The 23,511-nt window shown below is 41.1% G+C and overlaps 1 protein-coding gene across 1 annotated transcript; it reads right to left on the bottom strand.

The window, feature by feature from the left end:
• Nucleotides 1-952: 952 nt before the first annotated feature.
• Nucleotides 953-23,255, bottom strand: TBX18 (T-box transcription factor 18). The gene is made up of 8 exons (XM_040058728.2): nucleotides 22,985-23,255; nucleotides 22,042-22,225; nucleotides 20,382-20,483; nucleotides 17,277-17,448; nucleotides 10,721-10,888; nucleotides 9,477-9,541; nucleotides 5,751-5,845; nucleotides 953-3,256 (listed from the first exon to the last, which is right to left on the bottom strand). The coding sequence occupies exons 1-8, from the start codon at nucleotides 23,253-23,255 to the stop codon at nucleotides 2,532-2,534; spliced, it is 1,782 nt and encodes a 593-aa protein (XP_039914662.2). The 3' UTR covers nucleotides 953-2,531.
• Between the last annotated feature and the right edge of the window lie 256 nt (nucleotides 23,256-23,511).

Genomic DNA, 23,511 nt, shown 5'->3' with positions numbered 1-23,511 from the left:
ATTTAGGTCTTCCACATTTCTACCTAGTCACAGCTCTTGAGTTGATATGGCTACTTATGCTTTTTCAAGTATGGATTAATTGTACCATTTTTCCACTTGAGTATTTTTCCAACTGCAAAATTTCAAAGTTTTGGCTAGAGCAGGAATAACTACACACAACTTACTTCTTTAAACCAAGAGAGCTATGACAATTTGCATAGCTGAATATTTCCCCATCTTCTACACACCTTAGAACCATTTCGCAAACCATTAACACGAGTTTGAATAGCATTTTTAGCATTGCAGGTCTTTTCTAGCAAGTTTGCCTCAAAGGACACTGCACTGCCAAGACCAGCCACAGAGCTGAAGTACACAAATTCTCTTTGTTATCCTCATGTATGAACACTACCCAGCCATTCATCTGTAACATACTGTCCACAGCACAGCAAATGTAAAGATGATCTTCATCTTCAACGTACTTTCCCCCTTTCCTCAGAGAAAGAGAAGTGCTATTATCACATTTTTCAGAAGAAAAAGATCTGATAGAGACTGAGTGAACTTAGGTTTACTCAGAAAGGTCACTTAGAAAGTTTAAGACAGTAAAGAAGCAAGCCCACATCACCTCAATTGCATCCTGTTCTCTTTCTAACTTTGAATGAGAACTTTTTACATGTCTTCAACAGAAAAAAAATACATAACGGAAAGAAATAAAGCATTCTTGTGGCACAGGCTTAAAGACTGCTGTTCTGTTCACAGATAAGAGGAGGTAGGGAGAAGGCTGTTTCTGCATGTATTATCTCCATCCCACTCAACAAGTACTAGCTGAAATGAGCCTTTTTTGAAGTGAGAGTGGGTAAGCCCACTATTTGCCTGAAAAGATAAAGCAACTCTTGAGAAACATGAAAATTCACATTCACAAAAAAAAAAAAAAAAAAAAAAAAAAAAAAAAAAAAAAAAAAAAAAAAAAAAAATCCAACAAACATAAACTTGAAAGACCTTAATCTCCTTCCATGCTGACTGGGGAAGCGTTTTCAACTACATCTTTACCCACCTTAGAATGCCTTTACATCACCTGCACGATATAAATGAGGATTAGCATAGTGTTGAAGACGACCTGGTCTCTCAAGCACTAAAATTTGTTTCACAACCTCTGTGGTTCAGCTCTGACAGACGGGCAGCTGTCTGAGAGGCAGCTTTTGCAGAAGGACTGATACACAACTGAGCTGTGCGGGTCCAGATGAGGGCAGAAATTTCACCAGGGTAAGTGCCTCCCTGTGTCCTTGTCACTCTGGAGAAGTCCAGTCAGGAGCAGATGGTGATCCACATTCTTACAAATGCCATGTAGAAACTAGAGGTGGGAATGAAGGAAACCTCTCCAATTCCAGGGCAAGACCAGAGCAACATGAAGGCAGCTATGGCAACCTTCTGCTTTCAGAAACATTTTTGGGCAAACTGGGTCATCTGCCTAATTGATACAGGCAATGTATTTTTGAAATACTGAGGATGCAGGGCGTTTCACCCTTATTTAAAAATAAAAAAAAACCAAACCAAAACAAAAAACAAACCCGCAGAAGGAAAAAAACCCAAACCCAAACCATGTCACAAACACAAAACAGGTAAAACCAATAATGGAATTTCTCATCCTGCTCACTTTTGCTTTCCTTAATCAAACTGCATTTTCCTTTAAAAAAGTAAAAATACAAAAACAAAGATACATTAGAATATCCTACTGTCCAGTAAATGTCTTATAGGCAATATTTATGGAGAAAAAAATGCATCAAGCCCTACTTTGACAAAAATTAAGCACCCCAACATTCACTTCATACAAAGGAATGCTGTTCCTAGTGCTGTTGGTTTGAATTATTCCTATCACCACAATTTGAATCGCATTATTTGTCTTCAAATATATAATCATAAATCTAGACTAATGCTGAAAAAAGCAAATCCTAGTGAGAATGCTGTGCCGTTGATAAAGCTAAAAACAGCATATCATGAGAAGGCAAACTAATCTTTCTATTTACCTTGTGAATAATCCATTAGCTAACCTTCTATTTTAGGCTGGATGCTTGATGCTTAACACTAAGAAATCCAAATACCCTTTGTATCCCTTGTAACAGAGAAGAAACTCGTGAAATGCCTTTGGCGCATCAGCTTATTGTATGAATGTTTTAAAGAAACTCACTAGTGCTATAGGAAATGTAAATGGGCTTTTTGTGTTGTTTAATACTCAAAGTGTCACTTCATTCTTTAAAGAGGTTAGAACAGAGGAGGGGGAAAGGGGAGGAAGTCTTACTTAATTTGTTGCATATGTCCCAACGTGTTATACAACTAAGTGTATTATACCAGAAAACTAAAGCAGTCTGCACCGCAGCAAACTCTGTGTAACTCAAAATAGGAGAATAATCTGGCCACAATCAAGTCAAAATTTCAGTGAAACTTCCTCTCATATTATATATACACACTCTTTACAAGCTACATCAAGTGTTCCTTCATATTCCAAAAGAAATACATTGTAGGCACCAAACATACTGTATTTTTACTTAAAGGCTTCATCAAACCATATGTGCAGACACTTGAGAAGACGAGAGTGTCAAGCTTCCTAGGGTCCTAGAGTCAAAGAAATTCTGCTGCCCCCCACTGCTAAGTAAGTGCACTCCTTCCACGGGGGGCAACATCTGCCGATCCGTCATGGTTCCACTTGGCGAGGACCCCAAGAAACTTCCTTGGGAAGAAACAATTTTCTCAGGACTGGCAGCCAGTTTTGGGGACGTGGAGAAGTTATATCCATAGAGCGCGCAGGGACTGTGGAGTCTAAACGTGTTGTAGGAGCCTTGGTGGGTTTGATTAGTGGTAAAGGCATTGCTGGATGGGGAAGGCATGATGTACTGGAGCTGTGGAGACATCCCTGAAATCTGCATGGACAAGCCAGTCTGCGGGCAGCTGAATGCGTCCCCATCATTGCCACTCATAGACATGTTCACAGTCGTGCTACTCGACACACCGACATAGGAGGGAGTCCTTGGCGGTGCAAAGGTCTCACTGGTCTGGTTTGTGAGCCGGTTGTAGGTTTCAGCCAAGGAAGTGCTGTATCTGTTCAGGGTCAAGCCTGAGCGGGCACAAGCTGTGTAGTCAGCTGGAGAGAGGGTACACAGCTGGCTAGCGTTGGGACTGAGGTGGAAGGCTGGAGATGAGCAAGGGGAACCCGGTAAAAGGTGAGGGTGGGTAGATGGCACTCCGCTGCCAGATCCCTGGAGTAAAGTAGAGGAACCTGCATTTCCTGGAAGAGAATATTACAGTGTAAGAAGCAGACTGGGAAAGGTCCACTTCCTAGGTGAAAGATCAAGACCTTTGTCTGTTACAATAACCCTTGAAATGGAATCCAACTTAAATTAATTAAAAACTTTTACATACATGTGCAGGAGAATGTGTGAGTAAACCACATGCATATTTCTACAGAAACAACTTGACCAAGAAAGAGAAATGAAGTTATGTTTTTACAACCATCATCCAGTGCTTAGAGCTCTTGCCCAAAAGGTTAACTGCTTCTTATATGACAGGGAAGGAAACTGCATGGCAGTTGAGATGTAGCCAAGTGAGTACCACATCACAGGAAGCCTTCTTCAAAATGATGATTTTTGGCTTGTCTGTGCTCTCGGAATGTGCTTCAAGCTTCTGTCACTGTCAGAGCACCAGCTGAGGAACCAGCTCCTTAGCTCAGACACTCCCACAGATAACAGGAAAGCTCACAACTTCAGAACAAAACTTCGGAACAAAAAATCCTCTGACTTCAAAAAATTCTGAGAACCAGAAAAATTCAGACCGACTTCAGGAAAAGTGTAGGCTGAACGCTGCACATAGCTGCTTCATTTCTTGAATGGGTAGGTTTGTAGCAAACTGTTTGTAAATTGTTCATTTACTGATATCAGAACTTTTTGTATTATAAATACCAGTGTTGAATGCTCCTGAAAACACAATGCTTGCTATAGGTGAAGACTCTTCTCAGGACTGAAAGTGTCCCAGCTGCAAGAAACCCTTCCTTTTCTTAAAAGATTGTATCTTCCTGAAAACTGAGTGTAGAAAAATTATCTGGGGCCTTTTACAGTCTTTTAGGCAGAAGACACTTTACAAGAAAGATCTGTTTATCAATCACATTAACAGTCAAACAGCCTGATGCTGCAAAGAAAAAAATGCTGTCAATAAGTTAACAGGTTATCATAATAGGTGAAATAGAAAAAAGAAAAATACATTATTAACGAACACTGCCTACAGCTGCTTCTCTAAACAAGCACAAAACACCATTAGACACTGCCACATTAGAGAAATCCTGATATAAGACATATTTTTTTTATTCTTCATCAATGCCTCCACTGCCTGAAGATAGGCTCTTCCAGCATTAACAACCAGTAGAAAATTCTAATGGGATCTTTCGGAAAGTCAATATGTCCAAGGTATATGTGACTGAAGATTTTGCAAGGATCCCAGTTTCTGTCCTCAGAATACCAACAGCAACTTCAACCATCGTCTTAACCTCAGGCAACAGCAGAAGAGGAAGTGAGAAGTGCAGGGCAGCAGTTCCCCTGCTACCAAACAATGCTCCTACATACAGACAGGTCTGTCTCCTAAATGGATTAACTGCATCATCAGTTGCCTTTCAGTCTTACACAGTCTCACAAGGTATTTCAGGTCTCATTCTATCTTCTCATAAAAGTCCTTTTTGATGAGACCATCCCTCACCCCCCCTGCTATGCCCAAAACTCTGCCAACACTCATCCTATAACAACACTCATATCTATGACTTGGCACAAAACCTCCTTTCAGTTGCCCACATCAAGGACTGATACTCAAGATTTCTCAAAGGAGTGAATGAACTAAGAAGCTGACAAAAGTGATTTCTCTGAATTTCTCTGTGTTCTGGATGTTTTTTATGAAGATGTTTAACAACTTTGTAATCAATACATTATCAAGAAAGCAGACTGGATATTTGTAAATTTGGAAGCAGAAGGATTGGAAGCAATATCTCTGATATAACTGGGAAAAGGCTGAGAGGTTTTCTGTGTGCATTGACATACTCTGGAAATAAAAGAACTCAGTAAAGAGTACAGGGATTCCATTTTCTGTCCAAATGTACCATTTAAATATTTTTCTCATTCATGACATTACCTGCTCAATGAGGAAAGAGGTTTCTAACAAAGAGTGAGGAGCAGGAAAAAGCAAAATGGAGAGGAGATCCATTTCTTTAAGCTCTAGGATGCAGATAAAGTTTGTTGGCCCATTTACTGAACAATTTTCAGGTCTTTAAGAATCAAGAAGGGGTTCTAAGAAGAAAACAAATTAAGCTTCTTCCTATTTACTCATTGCTTAAGAGAACATTTCTTCTCTCATTCCTTTTTTACTTTCTTTTTCTTAAAACCACAAGTAATTCCTACATTGCAGTTTAGATGTTTACAACAGAAGTCATCTGTAGGTGATCTCTACCTTTTGTATTTAGCCAGAGCATAACACTAAGGAATAGGTTAGTCAATCCTTAAATAACTGGCATTCTCCTACACGTGATCTGATTTTTCTTTACAATTTAACATCTTTATTGACACAGTGGTTGAGTTAGCATTAGTTTTCTAACTCAGAATAACTCTGATTAGGGGGGACGGTGGCACTGTAGTTAGTTGGTTGTTTCTGTCTTGCGAGTGACACACATACCTAGACGGTAAGGTATGATGGGCAAAGCTTCGTCTTTCATTTTTGTTTTGAAAGAACACAAACACACTTATTACCTTGTTTGGGTATCCCAGGTATGTCCTCAAATGTAAGTGTCCTCAGTGAAGGTCTCCAGAAGGCGTAAGACTCTACCAGAGCTTCCAGTCCCATCCTATTTAGAACAAAAGAATCACTATGTCATGGAAGCAAGCTGTATTTTGCCACGTCTCTATTGGATACTCTACCTCAGAAACATACAAAAATTAGTAACATTTCAGGATTATTTTCAAGTTGATTTTGCTTTTTAGAAAAGACCCTTACAGCCTATCCATGAGACCACAGAGACCTGCAACCACTGGACTGACAGTGTTTCCAAAGTATTTTCCAGTTCCACAAGTCTTGCTCTCTATTTCAATATTTTGGGCCTTTTGGGAGGGCTGTTTCAATGGGAAGACTTGGCTAAAATGATTTTAAATGTTTTGCTTGTACGATATTTCTTGAAGAGATCATCCCTCTGGCAGTTAAAGTTAACTGCCAGAGGGATGATCTGCTATTTCTTCCTAGAACAAAGGTGATCCACTGACAACTTATATTAAAACAGGATTCCCAGCCATTACTTATGAGCCGGAAAATCACACTTAGAACACAAACAAGGCATGGATGTACAGGTGAATCTGCTACTAAAATAATTTATAAAACAACATTGTCTTGCTAAGCAAAATGCCTTTAGAAACTAAAAGTCTTCACTCATTTTCTTGCAACAGTGTCCAGAGAAAACAGAAGTAACTGTATAGACAATGGTGGCAGACACTATTTAGAAGAATCTGTTTCCTAAGGTAACGGCTCATTTGTTTTCTGACACTTATTCATGAGTAATGCACCTCAGAGGTATATAAACTTAGAGATATCATTTTGGTGTTATTTTTGGCTGCTGGGCCCCAGAGGCCTGTTGAGTGTCAGCATCAGGCACACACCAAATACAAATGCTTGCCTTTGAGCAGCAGTTCTTTGTAAACTTGAATTGTGCAAATAGCCCAATTTGAAGCAACCAATATGTTCTTACTACTCCTTCCAGCAGGAACACCAATGTCTGTCAGGAAACATTTATAATGCATTTATTAGCTGAAGGGGCTAAAAAGATAGCCTTAATTTTCTGCAGTAATGGTGAATTTTCATTTCTAGTTAAAGGGGAGATAAAAGCCACCTCCTGGAGGAGTGTAGCCAAGGCGATAATTTATACAAGGTGCCTTCGATCAATTTCCACATTTTATCACCACCCTAATTTGTGCTATCAAATACCCGAGTTTATTTAACAAAAACGTTATGTTTTTCCCAAAGTATTTAAAGGGGGAAATTCTGGTCCTTTCCTGAGTAAAAGTTTTATAGGGTCAAACTTAAGGCCCAACTGAAGAATGAAACTATTCTCAGCACATAAATTCTGTTGCACTTTGCAAATGCACAGGGAATGTTTTTAAGAGGCGAAGCTACTGATTTCTATAAAATAGGCTGTGGGACTGAACAGGCCTGACCTAGAAGGGCATATTTTTAATTAAACAGAATTACTGCCTGCAGCAGTGCAGTGTTAAGATAGCTGCATTAAAGCGATATTGAAAAGTTGGGTGCAATTTTACCACAGTACTTTTTAGAACTTGTTGCAGACTAAAATGCCTCAATGATAAACACACCAGCTAGAACAATCAGGATAACAGAACCTTAATATTTGATTTCAGTATTTAACAGAGAAAAATAATAATCCACTGAGTATACCAGTAGAAATTTTCCTTAACAATTAAAATTCTGAGCTGAATTACTAAATACACTCATCCAGTAATGCAGACTATAAAAGAAAACAGTGATACTGACTTCAGTAAAACAATGTCAATTTGCAACAAATAAGAGTTTGCAGAGTAAATTCTGTAATGAATGTGTTTGTAGACGAAAAGCTCTCAGACCTCATCTAAAGGCTTCTCCAAAACTTTTTAGAGATGCTGGCTCTTCATTCAGGACTTGCTTTCTTAATCCATTTCCATAAAAAATAACTTTCAATCAAAATATCCTCCTTTTCTTCTAATGCCTGAACCAGACTATTCCTAGCAGCCAAACAACAAAAAAAAAAAACTCTCTGGATACCCAGTCTCATAACTGTATTTGTGTGGTTGCAGAAGCAGTACTCTTACATCCTTCTCAAGTAATTCCAGGGCTATCCTGGCACATTAAAACCTGTTCAAAACTAGTTTCCTACAATTCTTTCCTTTCTGTCTGAAAGGGTATCTTCTCTTGTTTCATAAAACACTATGCAACAAATTCTAAGTCCACCTAAATTTGTACATTTCAGAGGATCAGGGTTTCACACTTCTTAGGAGGTTCGTATTTTATAGTTCTGAAAACAGCAAGCATAGCAGAGACTCTACCTAAGAGAGAGAGTGCTTTCAAACAGGGCACAGATGGCAACCCTTTTCTTCCTAAAGAACACAAAGCACATTTTGCTTCTTCAGTCACTGCATTTATCTGGAAGCTACTGTTCACTTAATTTCTAACCAGAAAGCTACAAAAGAGGGCAAAACTATGTTTATATCAGTGGCCACTGAACATGGATACTTATTTCTTGCTAGAAGACAAAATCTCAGACATACTGAAAAGATACTTACAGTGAATGCCTGTTAAGTCTTTACAACTACCTCATACCTTCCGTAAATATTCATTTTCCAAAAACTACTCTCATTTTCTGTCCACTTTCAGGTTTTATGTAACTCAGGTGTATGCACAAAACAAGTTTTAATGCTGAAGCTTCTGCTAACAGAGAATAAAGCAACTCAATCTGCTCAATAAAGCAACTATCAAAAGAAACTCTCAGATCATTCCTACCAGCACAGTCTGTTCCCTTCTCTCCAAGACCTGGTCATAAATATAGCAGCTGCAGACACCAAACACAATGTGGTCACTGGAACTGATGTATACTATACACCACAATGAAATACTGGTTTTTTTTTTTTTTTTAAATTTTAGCTGAAATTGTTTAACATACAATTCAAAACAGGCTTAAATAGCTTGTATTAAACAGTTGTTGGATAAAATACCTCATGGGCACTGGCAGCCCAGACCAGACCGAAATCTCCACTTTGTGCTACTGAGATTTCCCACTGCTATTTTGAAAGATTCACGGATCAAGAGAGAATAAGCAATTAATCAGTCCATCCGCAACAGAAGAAGTGGAAACCAGTCTCATTTCATGGTCTTGTATAGCCTGCTAGAAAAGATATTCGCCTAGGAAGCGGATTTAAAACTCCTTAGACTAAACAGACTCTTGAACAGAGGTCTCCCACCTCCTAGGCAAACGTGAGGTTACTGCACAAACTAATTTTTCCCACTTCACGAGGAAACAAGCCATTCATCCGTGCTATATGCCACTTACATGCAAGAGAACCTGGGCTTGTAGTTTGACAATGACATCTGCAACTTGTGTCTCCAGCCAGGAGAAAGAGGAGATTTCAGGCACAGCCTGAAATCATGGACCTGAGTACGCACTAAGTTAATTTGCAGCCTTCATGGAGTGTCACTGCTCCCTCTGAAAGGAAACTTGATTATATGAGTCAAGCCGATTGCCAGCCTGTTCTTGACCTAGACAGTCAGAGGTGTAGCAATGAGAGCTCACCACAGAGAACATTACTGAGAAGTCTGAGTGGTCCCTCAAGAAGTCTGAGTTCACAAATTAGTTTGTCCCTAAGTACAAGGGTTCACCTTGAACAGCTTTCACAAAGTGATTTTGTCAGCAGGAACGATCCCAGCTCCTTCCAAACACCTACCTGTTACGGCCCGAATCTCTAAAGCCTTTGGCGAATGGATTCCTATCAATCTTCAGACGAGTTATCTGTGAATATGATTGAGAGAAATTATTACCTATAAACTCAGATAAGCAGCATAGAAAACAATTCTCCTGACAGAAATAAGCTGACAGCAGAAACATCTTCACATTTTTATATTTTAAGATGGTTGTCCTGAAACATAGCAAAATAAGGGCCAATCTTCTGATCATTATTTTGCAGATCCCTGGAGAAGCTAATAGGTGTTTAAAGCTGCCAAATGGCAGTTTGAATTACTGAGAAAGAGCTTCAAGCAAATGTCATTCTTCACTAAGAGAGTACACTGTCTAACTACAATACAATTTAAATTAAACTTTATTTCTGAACTGGTCAAGAAGGAAAACATGAAAAGAGTGATTATCTCTACATTATTATCCTCCATTTAAAAAAACCCCAAACCAACTAAAAAAACCCTGCAAAACACACCACATCCTAAATAACTGTAATTTATTTTAATAAATGGGAGAGTCACCAGATATTTGTATTTCAGCATTTACATGGCTCTCCTGTTCTTCTCTTTGTAAGGTTATCAATGCATATGTAATTTCAAGAAATACAGCTGCAGTAATTTATATGGAATTAATAAAATGTCACAACACTAACTGTAGTGTCATTATTTATGCTAATACTTAAATGAGAGGTAGAAAGAGCCGAGTGATACAACCTGCAGTTTACTTTTGACTTTGAATCCGTGTGGACCCAGATAAATTGCCCTTAATAATAAAAGCTGAATGCAGTTAATAAGAACTGCAACTTTCTCTAGAACTCAGCTTCTCTGTTAAGGTCCTGGGAGTATTAAAAGCACTGGAGCCAGGAAAAAAAGTGCTTTAAAAATTCTCTCCAGACATCTGCATTTAAACGTACAAAAACACCTTTAAAAATTAGTCTTTGCCTTGTTCTTCAGTGCTGTATTTATAATCAAGACACCATTAAGCATGCTAATTAGACTGTGTGATCTCCACAATACAAATTATTTTTTTACATGCAGCCTCTCTGAAGGTTCACCTATAGCCTCCGGGCACTACTGCAATACTAAATACAGAGAAAGCTACTTGTAGTAAAAAAAGGGTTTAGATAGTTCTATTTTGATAAGTGATATAATGAAAGTATCTGCTTTTCTCCTATCTCTTACATCTCTGGTCTGCTCTGAAAAGCCTGTGAAGTGCTAACCAGAAAGCCCAAATTACCTGTTGATTTTGGTATGCTGTGACAGTAGTGAAAACTGTCTCTGGGAAGGAGAAGGCTTTCACCCCCTCTCCCGAAGGGATGGGCTTGACAGGGGACAGATCATCACCACAGTCCTTTCGGATGACGTGCACACGAGGCTGGTATTTATGCATAGAGTGAAGGATAATCTACACAGTAACGAAAAAAAAAAAGATTACATTTATTAGAGAGGACACCCTGCTGTTTCAGGACTAATAACTTTTTGGAACTGATTACGGTATGTGTTTACCATGCCACTTACTGGAAATCCAATGTTTTCTTTAACCTCTGAAGGTTCTGGTTACAGTAGTCTAATCCCTGTGCATTTATGTTACTGCCAACCCTAAGCATTTAAAAATTACGACTCAGAGATTGGCTCAATTGAAACTGGCTCAAAAAAAAAAAAAAAGAAAAAAGAGAAAAACAAAAAAAAAAGAGAAAAGAAAAGAAAAGAAAAAAAAGGAAAAAAAAAAGGAGAGAGAAATCAGGAAGTCCAGTCCCACTGGAATTATGAAAGTTTTGTCACTTTTTTCCACTGAAGTGTGTATTTGACCTAATGGATTAACAGCAGCAGAATTTTGCCTTTTGTTTTTGGAACCTTCAGAATATGGTACTGGAGCAATTTTTTCCTTACATTACAAAGTCTGGAAACAGATTTTGGTTGGAACACAAACTGAGACTCTCACACTCTGAAGAAGCATAAACTTCAGAGTAAAATGATAACAAAATCCAAAACTCTAAAGTGTTAATAACAACCGATTTATAAAACAGACAACGAATTTCAATTAAAAAACCCCTCCTTGCATGCAAAAACTCAAAACTAAATCATAAAAGAGAAGCGGATGAACTCTTACTGCATAAAATGAAACACACATATACCTCTTGGTACTGCACCTCAATTTTATAGAAGATTTAAAAGATGGATTTTTTCCTCTATTTTACTCCATTTCAGCTAACCACTTTTAAAATAGAAAATTTTAGGGGAAAAAAAAAAATGAAGCTTAACTATTATTGTTGGAAACCCTAAGAAATTAGTAACTTGATAAATAAATAGTCCTATGGCTATTGGCCTGTGGAACCACTAATCAACATTCTGGGGAAGCTTTTTAATTTCCTGCTCCTTGAGTAGGTTCAGAATGTGCGTGTGCTCAAGCACTCAACAGAGCCCCTATGTCAGACACCATGGAAGCTCATTCACCCAAACTATATAAAGGACAGTGCATTCATTTGGATAAACTAGAGTTTGACTAGTTTAATACACTTGGTCCTGGCCAGATTACATGGCCCTGTTTTGGTAAGGCAAGATTCTGGATAATCAGGGGTTTTATTGGCCTTTGAGTAAGATTTTGACAATGACATCACAGGCTTCAATTAATTTGCTCAGGGAGTGCCTTATGGGAGTTCTCATACAAAGTCTTTTTCAAGTTTCTGAAATCTTAAACAGAGCAAGATTTTTTTATCGTGCAAAAGCGTTTTCTCTTTTAAAACGCTCCTTTCAGTTCTCCGCGGCAAAGATCTACAAAATGAAAACGCAGAGAGGACAGCACATTCCCCACTCTGTTTTCCTGTGAACACCCAGTGGCACCAGGGGAGACACTGGTGCAACAGAAAAAGAAATGATCAAGAAAAGATGTTGAGCAGTTCAAATCCACTGCTATTCTGTGCCTTGCCATTTGTCTGAGCATGCCACTGAGCATGCCACATTCTCTCCCACACGGATTACTTGACCCCATCAGCTCTGTGGTGCAAACCACTGCTGGCCCACACATCAACGATAACCCTGGCAGCTACAAAGCTCTGCTCGCACATCAGAACAAGTGAAATCAAAGCAGCACGGAGATGAACATCTCCCACTGCTTATCTGGGTGGCTATTACAGCTAAACTGATCCATGTCATCTCCTAAGAGCAACCTGTCTGGCCTGTGCCCTGTACTGAAATTTCCTGTGCTGACACACTGTTTTGGCCATTAGAAAAGCCACGGCAATAATTTCTTTTTCTTGATTTTGCACCATGTCTTCTAACAATGGGATCTTTGTTACTGATCTGAAGGACTCTGAACTCTAAATAATGCATAATTGCAAAGCCCTTGTGAATTAAAGAGCAACATATGAAGACAGGACATAAAAGGAGAGGGAGATGCAACATCCACTCCAAAAACAGTCTAGCTCTATTATTCAAAGCATCACCTAAAGCTACTGTGAAGAAAAGGCTAAGGAAAAGGAGACTCCAGCTTTTCATTTCACAGTCCTTGCACATTTAAAAGCACCAACGGGATCTAACAGTTTATCTGCAAAAACAGCAACCTTCCCTTCGTGCCCTTAAAATCCAACACCAAAAAACCCCAATCAGAAGTCCCAAAGTGTTCCCAAATATGAACTGGCATTACATTCAACTCACAGCTGAAGAGCCTGCCCCTCTCTACGAAGCCCTCACAGAACAAGAACAAAACACTTCATGCGGGAATAAATCTCTCTCACAAAAAGTAAAATTACACTTTGGCTACAGCAGCTGTCAAGAAATCATGATCAGACAGAAGACACTGCATCAGGGATCCCACAGAGAGGAGGCAGAGCAAAGGCCACCAGAGCACCTGCGGCCACACAAAGCCGGGATTACCTTTGCAAAGGCTTTTGAGAGCTGCTGCCACGATGAGGCCTCAGAGCTGACCCTGAGCATGAGCACCACCAAGGCACAACCATCTCAGCCAGAACAAATGAGAGCCAGATACTCCCCCACAGGGGAGATGCCAATCCTCCAGCAGCTTGGCAGTGCCAGCACTACACAGTCACCTCCCCGCTACCCACAGAGTCCTTGCCGCTGTTTTTGCCAAAAATCCTCCTTTATCCTCCCTCCAAAGCACAAGCAGTCAGGCTCGCTGCAGTTTGTGGGACTGAGGAGCATGGATTCCCTCTGTACTAAGACAAAAACTGCAAGTGGAAATGCTGATGTTTCACAGCTTTTCATTGTGACAAGAACATATAACTGCCCATTGACTGTAAGCAGAGCTTGCTACTTGGAGCCAAGTCTGGGCAGAGTTACAGTCTGCCTCTGCTTCCAGCCTCGCCCCACTTTCAAATGGGGAAAAAAAACCTACCCCAACCACCAAGGAACAATTAACACACTAACAGCCTCATTTTCACTATAAGTTAAAAGATGTTCCTCTGCATCAAAAAATACTCGGTTGAAAAGCATGGAAAATAGCATAAAAAATATTGACTTTTCCCCTCCACTGAAATTCAGTTTTAAAACTGCAAGAGAAAAATTAGCCAGCCCTAACCAGCCAGAGGGAGAGACTGCTTTTACAATGCATCACCCACTCCACAGACGAGAGAGGGACGAGAGACATAAGAAACGAGCATCCAGACCATGCACTTTTCAGTGACAACTGCAAAATCCAGGTTTACTTTTCCTTAGAATCACAACTTAGATGAAACACACAAAAGCCAGAGTGTGTGTTCTCATCACTCTGTAAGAACACAGTATTTCCAAAGCAGGGAATTCAGCCTGGAGCCCCTTTTGAGATCAGAAACACACAAGGAAAACATGTCCGTACAAATTTTTGCTTCATCTCCGCAGACTGCAGTTGGAACCCACATATCAGAGGGTGTCCTATGTGCAGATATGTACTTCAAAATCTCTGAGCTGAGCAGCACTATAAAACTGTGTAGCCACAAACTCCTGCTTGAAATGCTGATGAAAATAGCAGCAGGCAGCATGGAATCTGGAAAGTGCTCGAGCAGTGAGTCTCTTAGAGATGGCTGATCTCCTTTCACAGAATGCTAATCCCAGGGTAGCAAGATGCAAGGGGAATGAACTGCCACCAGGTACTACCACAGCATAAATACAGCACAGGAATTCTACCTTAGTGCCTGTTTGCAAATACTGTCTTTATTCTCATGGACATGGGCATCTTCTCTCAGAGATTCTGAGAGCTAATGCTCTGGAATAGGTAAAAGGGGTCTAGAGTGATATCACACAAGCTCCGTACCTCAACGCCTGCAAGATCAAAACCTACTCCCTAGGATTTAAACACAAAAACCTCTGCAAAAGCTTACACCTTTGACAAGCACAGGAAACATAAAAGAACAATTTCAACATGGATTAAATTGCCAGAACCAGAAAGCAGGGAAAGCATTCCCAAATAACAGCTAAAGCCCAACGCTGCTTGTTGGAAACCCCACCAAGGTTTCTCTGAACCACTCTGCCTATGCATGAGAGGAAAAAAAAACATCTTCTAATAATCTAAAATGCACCCCCTTGTCCCACACAGGAGTGGAAGAGTGAGAACTTCTGATATTAGAGCAAATATTGGACGGACACTACAGCCTTGACTCTTAGCTCTTCTAATTTGCCATCCGTCCCCTGGTACCCTCCTGAGAAAAATGGTTTCTTCCTGCTTGTGAGAAACAATTGGTTTTTTATATTCATCACAAAATATGATTATTCGTTTTCCATTATTGCTAGAGGCATTCAGAGGCTACATAGCTTTTTCAATACAGCATTCCACACTACCATAGCTTTAAAAGAAAAAATGCACCCATTGGAAAAGACACTTTTCTGCTTTCTGCTTTTGCCTTTTCTAGTAATTATGAGTGACATGTTTGCAATTTCCCAGATTTGAGAAATATGAAATTATTTTACAGTCATCCTTCTTTTGTCCTTTTATTTTAATACTTAAATTTCCATTTTGGGAAGGAGGGGCACTGCCATAGCTCTGAATCAGTTCAATGTGTCTCAAATCACTGTACTTGAGCTTTGCTTCACTCGTTTCCAAGCCGAAATACTTAACTAAAGACCAGAAAATTTATATCCCCCGTATTACAAATAACGGTGTGCTGTGTACACTACACAGGTTTCAGTTCAGAATAAAAACAAAGCTAAAATCTGGGACGGAAAAATGCAATAACACAATTCCCTGCATAGCTGAGATTTTATCACAGGGCAGTTTGCAACCGCAAGTGAACAGGTGGACCACGGTACCCACAGATCGCCCCTCTGCACCAACCGAGGACAAAAACCAGCTCGCCGATGGAAGAGCAACATTTTACCCATTTGCATCTGCTTCACTTTCAGAGCCCCTACAATACACTCAGGATTCAGGGAAAGCAACTCCCACTTGAGAGGAGTCAAAAATACTTGAATGCTGGGGAAACGAAGGGAACTTCATGCACTAACCTTAACTCAAATGGACACTGCCAAATAAGACTCCATAACTGTAATTCTGGAAAGAAGCAATATAAAATCTCTTTTGTACTACCCTGTGTAAAGCACTGGTAACTTAAAAGGCGTGAATACCCCCACATTTCTTTTAAGGAAGAACGAAATAAAACTATGAAAATTATTGCACAAACTGTTGTCTTTTTATCCTTGTTATCACATTTGCTAGGTCAGCCATGCTCCTATACTCCTGCCTCTGTTAATCACATTTGCAAACACAAATTAGAGGGGGAAATCTCAGACTATGTACTAGCAAAATACCTGGCTCAATGTCACAGAGTTACAACCATACTGAAAGATGAGTGTGGTATCTCTGCGCTCTGTGACAGGTATGTTTTCTTTCTCTCCCTTCCTTGAAGGAGAAAGTATCCTGGTTAATAAATCTGGTAACACCAAGGACAATAGAATCTACATCCTGTCTAAAAACTTTCCTCTAACATCTTAAAGCTCTACCACTTGGAACTTGATGCTCCTTCTGAAAGGATGCCAACATTTGCCATTTATTACAGGGGTTTGTAAAATCAAAGACTTCACCCTGACTAAAAGCAATCCTCGTTTTTTAATTATTTCTTAAGGTGTCAAGTAAAACTATTTTAGGGATTGCTGGAATGATACTGGCTTACATCTGTCATGTTTCAACAGTTTTGAAGAGAAAAGGAAATATTAACATAACACATTTTGTCACATTAGATAATGTCATAACTAAACAATTTAGAACTTGCAAACAGAACACTCATACTGCATACGTCTTCGCCAGCTTTTTCAGAAGTAATGAGCCTCAGCTGTGAAAGGGTCTTGCTTCATAAGGTATGTAATAAATCATCATCGGAGCAAACCCAGCTCCCATGTTGTTAGTTTCTGACTGCAATTATTAACACCTCGCGGGATTTCACACAAACGTTTAGGTTAAGAAAATACTTAAGTGTATTTTTATCCACGTGAAGTTATTACACACTATTAATGTTTCTCCTAGCCACTTGTGAACCTAAGCGTCCTCTTCGATCGTAGCAGAAGTTGCGAGTAACACGCTCGGTGGGAAATACCAAGAGCAATTCTGCCCCTCTGTATTAGGCAATTTAGCCTTGTAAAGTCTTACTTTGTAGAAGGAGATGTCTATTTCAGGGGGGAGTAAAACAGCGGGCTCTAATAAGCAGTTAATTATGGGAGCAGAAAGTAAGCAGAACTTAGATCTGGAGAGTAAAGTTCCAACACAACTGTGAAAGTCAAGCCTATTGCTGGCACCCCGAAGCTGTAGGTCAGAGCCTCTCAGGGCTGAGCAATGTGCCTACGCATAATGCCGCCAAATAGCAAGTACTCACATGCCCTTGATCGTCCAGCTCGTTATTGGTAAGCTTCAGTTTGTCAAAGCTGATCACTTGTCTCATCCATGTCTCCCCCGATGCGGGTGAATCAGGGTGAATATAAACACGAGGCGGCACCGGGGAGTCAGCATTACCAGCCACCATCCACTTGGAACTATGATAAACATATCTGTAAAAAGAAAACAAATGCCTTTAACTACAAGCACCAAAACAATTTATTAGACCCATCCAGCATTAATAAATTAAGGCCCACGTACACAGCAAAAACCCCCATCAATTAACAAAACGTGAAAGGACTCAATTTTACATAAAGAAAAACATTTTGTTTGCTTGTTTCAAAGCAGTTCTGGCACCTGCAAAAATAGGGTTAAAATCCATGCTCTGATCTGACCTTACTCTTCCTAAAATCAGTCACAGTCTCAACACCTGGTTTCAAAATGAGCTTTAAGCTGGTGTCAGCTCATTGAGTGCTACAGCTCTGGTCAGAAAAGGCATCAGCAAACAGGGAAGAATCTGGTCCTTCTTTCATCAAATTGAGTAGCAATTCTGTATTTGGAAATTTTATCATATTGAGTCTAATATAGGACTCTATAAATAAAGCTATTGAAGAGAAAGAACATTATGATTAGGAAAAATAATGAAAGTATGTGAAACTATGCTCTTGATATTTCTGCAGACCATGTTAATAGGCTTGAATAGTATTGCAAAAAGGTTAAAAATGAAAACACAGAGTCTGTACTTCATTTGATAGACCAATGCTAACGAGGTGATTTTGTAACAAAAATTGTGCCTGCTTTGGTTGAAAACTTATTTTGAAGGCAGACACTTCACAAAGCAGTTTAAAAAGCAGTAATTGAAAGCTGTTTTTTTTTTTTTTTTTCCAAGTACAGTAAAATTCCAGTAATTCAGCTGTGTTTTTAAATGAAAACAAGAAAGACTTTATCAATGCATATGTTTGCACAATTCAGTTCCTTATCAAAAAAAGACAAGAAACATAGTCAAAACAGAAAAGAAAATGATCCAATGCAGGTATCGCTCCATACAATTCAGATCAAGCTGCACAGCTAAGATCTAGAATGGTGGTGAAATTCTCTCCCAGGGACAAATTGTCCACTCCAGATCACTGTTGTAATAGTTTTAATTTATTTTATATTTCTTGGCTTATACTAAATATATCCCTTCCCTAAAAAAAGTAAATAAAGTTATAAATAGACATAAACACAAATTTAGTGATAAATACACATCTTGAGCCACAGCTCAAGCTTTCAAATATTTATAAGGTCAAATTTTGCTAGAAATCCAGACCTAGATGTAGTCTTCTTGATTTCCAATTGTTTAGCTCTCATCTCTGTTGGCTAAAGATTAGGCTCCATGTGACTGCTGTCATGTCTATGAAATTAAAAATCTGCAAGACAGTGTGTGAAGCTGCACAAACAGCCTCAAGTAAAACATGTAAAACATTAATATTTAGCAGAAAGCTTAAAGGCATGGTTGCTAATACATGAATACAAAAAAAATTCACATCTGTCAACTAAGAAAATCCTGCCCTTCATACAACATTTGTTAAGCTACTTCAGTGTTCTGGGCACCATGTATCACACTGTAAAGACAGTGCAGGTCACCATGACTATAATTATTTTAAATTAAATGAGGTTTAAGCAACTCATACTCAGTATAGCTGCTTTTAATTTTTAGTATTAACATTTAAATCAATTTGGAATTATTACTTTGCTTTTTCTATGAATTTATGAATTGTTCAGACCTTCTAGGAATTATATGTTTAGATTGTTAAGTAAATGCACACATGCAACACAAAGAAAAAAAGGGAAAAAAAAAAAAAAAAAAAGGGCATGATTCCATTTGAACTGCACTGCACTGGTACAAGGAAAAAGAAGCATTTTTTCCTCTATGGTAGAGACAAGAAAGGCTCTCCTGACTGTATATGCCGAGCATCGTCGGCCATTGTATCAGATGCCCCTTGTTGAAAAAATCAAAATATAAAATGGTCCTAAGAAAGGTCTTATACACCGCCTGAGAAAGTGACAAAATAGCAGTCAATGAGGTAAGTACAGGAAAAACAGAGGGCAGAATTTGCGTAGGAAACAAGGCAGCATTCCTGCAGAACCAACCTTTTAATCGTGGTCTGAAATATTGCTAGTTCTAGAATTAAATCTGCAGCGGTTCTCCCTACATTACACTAAGTATAGGTTAAAACAATCAAACCTGCAATTGGTAGTGACCTGATCCTGTCTCCTCTGAACTGCTCTGGCCAGGCTTCCTCCCCTGGCTACTTTGGAGCATGGGAGAGCGTCCGAAAAACCTTGGAAACGGCTTCAACTCACCACAGGAACTGCTGCGGGGCCCAAGCTTGCAAAGATTTCCACAGGACCAATGCCTTCTGCAGAGCCCAACCAGCTCCCTCAAAACACAACCACCCTCGAAACAGGGAGAGCTTCAGCACAAAATTTCTACTCCTAAATGTTCAAAGAACAACCTCTTTTGTTCCTCATGTCATTTTCCAGACAATAATGCCATTAATTCTTTAAATAACAATAATTGGAAACATTACCCTTTTTGAGTCGAAGCAACCAAATAGCTCAGTGATAAACAGCTTTTAAATTAAATTATATAAGCAGTTTGAAGCATGACTTATTTATAAGATAGCTTCTAAGTATTTAAATCAGATATCCATGCTATTAATGTTATTAACTAATGTTAATACCATTTGGCACTAAAAAAATGTACATTTTCATATTTATTTGTTAATAGGAAATAATTCCCACAGACAGGATGAGGAATAAAATATGATAACATTTCCTGGCTGCAGTAGAACTGCACTCTGAAAGCCAAACTTGAAGCATCTGCCCACAGTACATACATAGTGTTAGGCAAATGTATCATGAAGAGCTTCAACACAAATTCAAGTTGCTTTTTCATACTTGGTACAATACGGTCTTTTAAAATACACTGGGATGAAAATAAGAACCTTTAAGGAGAGTTAAACATGATCTTCTGCTAATTTATGTTGTGTTAATATTTTCTTCCAACAGCCAAGCACCCTATAGCTTACATCGTATGCTTTTTGCCTAAAAGTCGCCATACCTGTATCTTTTGTTATCCACTGGCACAATATCCATAGCAATGTAATACTGCTGATGTGGGTCTAAACCTGAGATCTTCACTCTCATTGCAGGAAACATCCGCCTGAACATTGGAAAGAGAGAGGTCATTTTTAATACGAAACAGACTCGGGAATGGTTGTTTAGGAAAAGTAACCACTTCGTGGGATTTTTCTCGTTCTTCCTTTTAGCCTACAGAGTCCTTTTGGACGATTATAGTTACATAGCCATGAAATGGCCCATTCGATATGTCAAAACAGATTTCTAAAGTGTATTTACTCGAACAATGCTTCGTATGTTTGGGGATACGCTTTGGGAGTACAGCTATTACCACATCATTTCAACTTTATTGTTAGACAGTAAATCATTTGGGTTTGAGACTTTACTTTAGCAGTACACACATTTAAAGCCCATTTGAGATATTAGTAAGAAATGTATTCCTGGAGATGTGCAAACACCACCTCCACCCAGGAAGCCCAAGGCTTACAGGAAGGCAAATTGCCACTAAAGTTTCAAGTGTCAGCAGAAAATGGTGTCTCATTGCTTGTAGCAGCGAATTAGAAAGCGAAATCCACTGTGATACAATTATAACACCGCAAGGATGCAGTTATAAAAGCCAATGTGCCATGCTCTAACCCAACAATATGGTCTTTATTGACACGGGACTTCCTGTCTGCAACTTACTAAAGGTGAAGTGCGAGAGCTACTCTGTCTTTGAAAGGTATAGTAAAACTTCTTTATTGAAAGCAGAAACGAATCTACAAGCAAATTTCTAAAAAAAAACCAACCCCCCCCCCCAAACAAAAACGACGAGAAACCAAACGTTCAAGAGTTAGATCCTTGTGTGGTTAAACGGATTAATTAACCAATGAGGTGGTTTTAACATAAAACTGCCCTTAACTCTTAGCTTGGCAAGTTTTGTTTTACCAGAAAACTTAATTCTTAAAGAAAAAAAAAAAAAAAAAAAAAAATATAAAAAAAAAAAATAAAAAAAAAGAGAAACGTCTTGACTGCAAGCCAATAAAATACTCTTCTGCATTTTATAAATCTGAAGAATACTCCAGTTTACTCAGTATTTGCTGCTGTGCTAATATATATACATTAACAAACAAGCTATTAAAAATAGTTACTGGAAACAAAAGCCCGATCTCCGCCATTTCTAAATAAGCAGGAGGGCAAAAACCTAACTATTGCTAACTAGTTTTTGCTGTTATTTCAGTGCACCTGTAAGATAAAACAGAAAATCCTCGACTGGACTCTCTTAAGACAAACGCAGCTTTGTGCTGTTTAAGACTGCGTTTCAATCATTAATAAAGCCTCTCTGAAAAAGCAGACGGTAGCATATGGATTCAATAAAATATGTTTTTGTAATTTCTAGTAAGTCGAAATACTTTTATACTTCCCAGGTTTTTACCATGTGTATCCCCTGGAAAGGGAAAAAGCTTCCCCCCAGAAGGGCACGGCGCTCCCAGACCTCGCCCTAATGAACAGGAAACCCGGAACGCCACATGCTCCCGTGTCCATCTAACATTATCGCCATCTACCTGCCTCGTAAATCTGGAGGGTTCCCCCGGTTCGGGTCCGCTTTGAAGTGCCCGCCCGCCCCGGGAGTGCGCGGGTGGCGGTCCCGCCGTGCCCCTTACCTTCCCGCCTTGGTGATGATCATCTCGGTGCCGATCTCGTGGAAGCGCTTCCAGAGCTCGGCTCCCTGCAGGTCCACTCGCGGCGCCTGCGGCGCGGGCAGCGGCGAGCCGGGCCTGGAGCCCTTGGGGGAGCCGCCGGGGGAGGCGGGCGGGGAGGCCGCCAGGAAGCTCTCCTCGCAGCCGCCTGCGGAGAGAGCGGAGGAAGCGATAGCGGCCGGGATCGAGGATTCCCTCGGCCCCGACAGGCCAGCCGGCCCGGCTGCAGCGACGGCCTGCGCCGGGCCGGGCCGGACCGCAGCCTTGGCTCCGGGGAGGGGGGCGACCCGAGCGCCGGGACCGCGGCAGGACGGCCGGGCTGCCGGGGACGAGCTGCCCGCATCGCCGCACGGCGCCCGGGCCGAGGCCGGCGGCAGCGCGTCCGGGGTGCGAGGCCGGCGGTGCATTTCGTTTGGCCACGGGCTTCGGCCCCGCAGCGTGAAACTGCGCTCCCCTCCACACACAGCAAATTACACACACATATGTAGACGTTGTGTGCGCGTGTATGTGTCTGTGTGTGTGTATATATATATGCACACATAATCATATACCTAGCTGCATATGTACTTTTAGCAGCGCACCAACACGTATGTGTCGTATAAGCGCTTCTGCCTTCCCTCGGAAAGAGGGCTCGGGACAGCCCCTGGCAGTCGCTGCACCGCGCTGCTCCACCGCGCTGCGGCTCCGACAGCCCCGTCGGCAGCCGCGCTGCTCCGTGCCGGCGGCCGAGGGGCGCCGCGGGTCCTCGCCGCCAGGCCGGCGGGAAGGGTGGTGGGTGCCCACGGAGAGTGGAAAGACAGAAGGGATAACGGGGAATCAAAGCGCCGGTCGCGGCGGGGAAGGGGGATGCCGAGCCCCGCCGAGGAGCGGGGCCGCGGGCGGCGGCGGGGCGCGGGGCGGCACTCACCGGCGGGGGCGCGGGCGGCGCAGCCCAGGTCCATTTCGCCGCAGGTCCTGCCGGCGGCAGCGGCGGGGGTGCTCTTGGCGCAGCAGCCGCTGCCGCCTTCGTCCTCCGCCGCCTCGTCCTCGCCGCCCAGCTTCCGCCGCTTGGGCTGCCGCGGCGGCGGCGGCGGCTGCTGCTGCTGCTGCTTCTCGGCCCCGATGAGAGCCTCCACGGAGAAGGCGTGAGCCTTGAGGCTCATGGTGGTGCCTGGCGAGGACCGCCGCTTGTCGGCCATGCCCGCCACCCTACAGCCCGCGCATCCAGGCGCCCCGCGGCCGCCGGCACCCGCGCCCGGCCCGCCGCGCCGGCCGCCCTCCCGTCCTCCCGACCGCGCAGGCAAGGGGCTGGGGCTTTTCCTCGCCTTTCTTTTTAAATCCGAGTTATCAGCCAAGATTTTTTTTTTTTTTTTGGGGGGGGGGGATTGTTTTGGGTTTTTTAAAGTGGAAAAAAAAAAAATCTATTCCTTTCTGCAGATGCGTTCCTTCTCTCCC

The sequence above is a fragment of the Hirundo rustica genome, chromosome 3 (assembly GCF_015227805.2).
Source record: "Hirundo rustica isolate bHirRus1 chromosome 3, bHirRus1.pri.v3, whole genome shotgun sequence".
Classification (NCBI taxonomy): domain Eukaryota; kingdom Metazoa; phylum Chordata; class Aves; order Passeriformes; family Hirundinidae; genus Hirundo; species Hirundo rustica.
The sequence above is the reverse complement of the archived record's forward strand: the minus strand, read 5'-3'. Positions and strand labels throughout refer to the sequence as shown.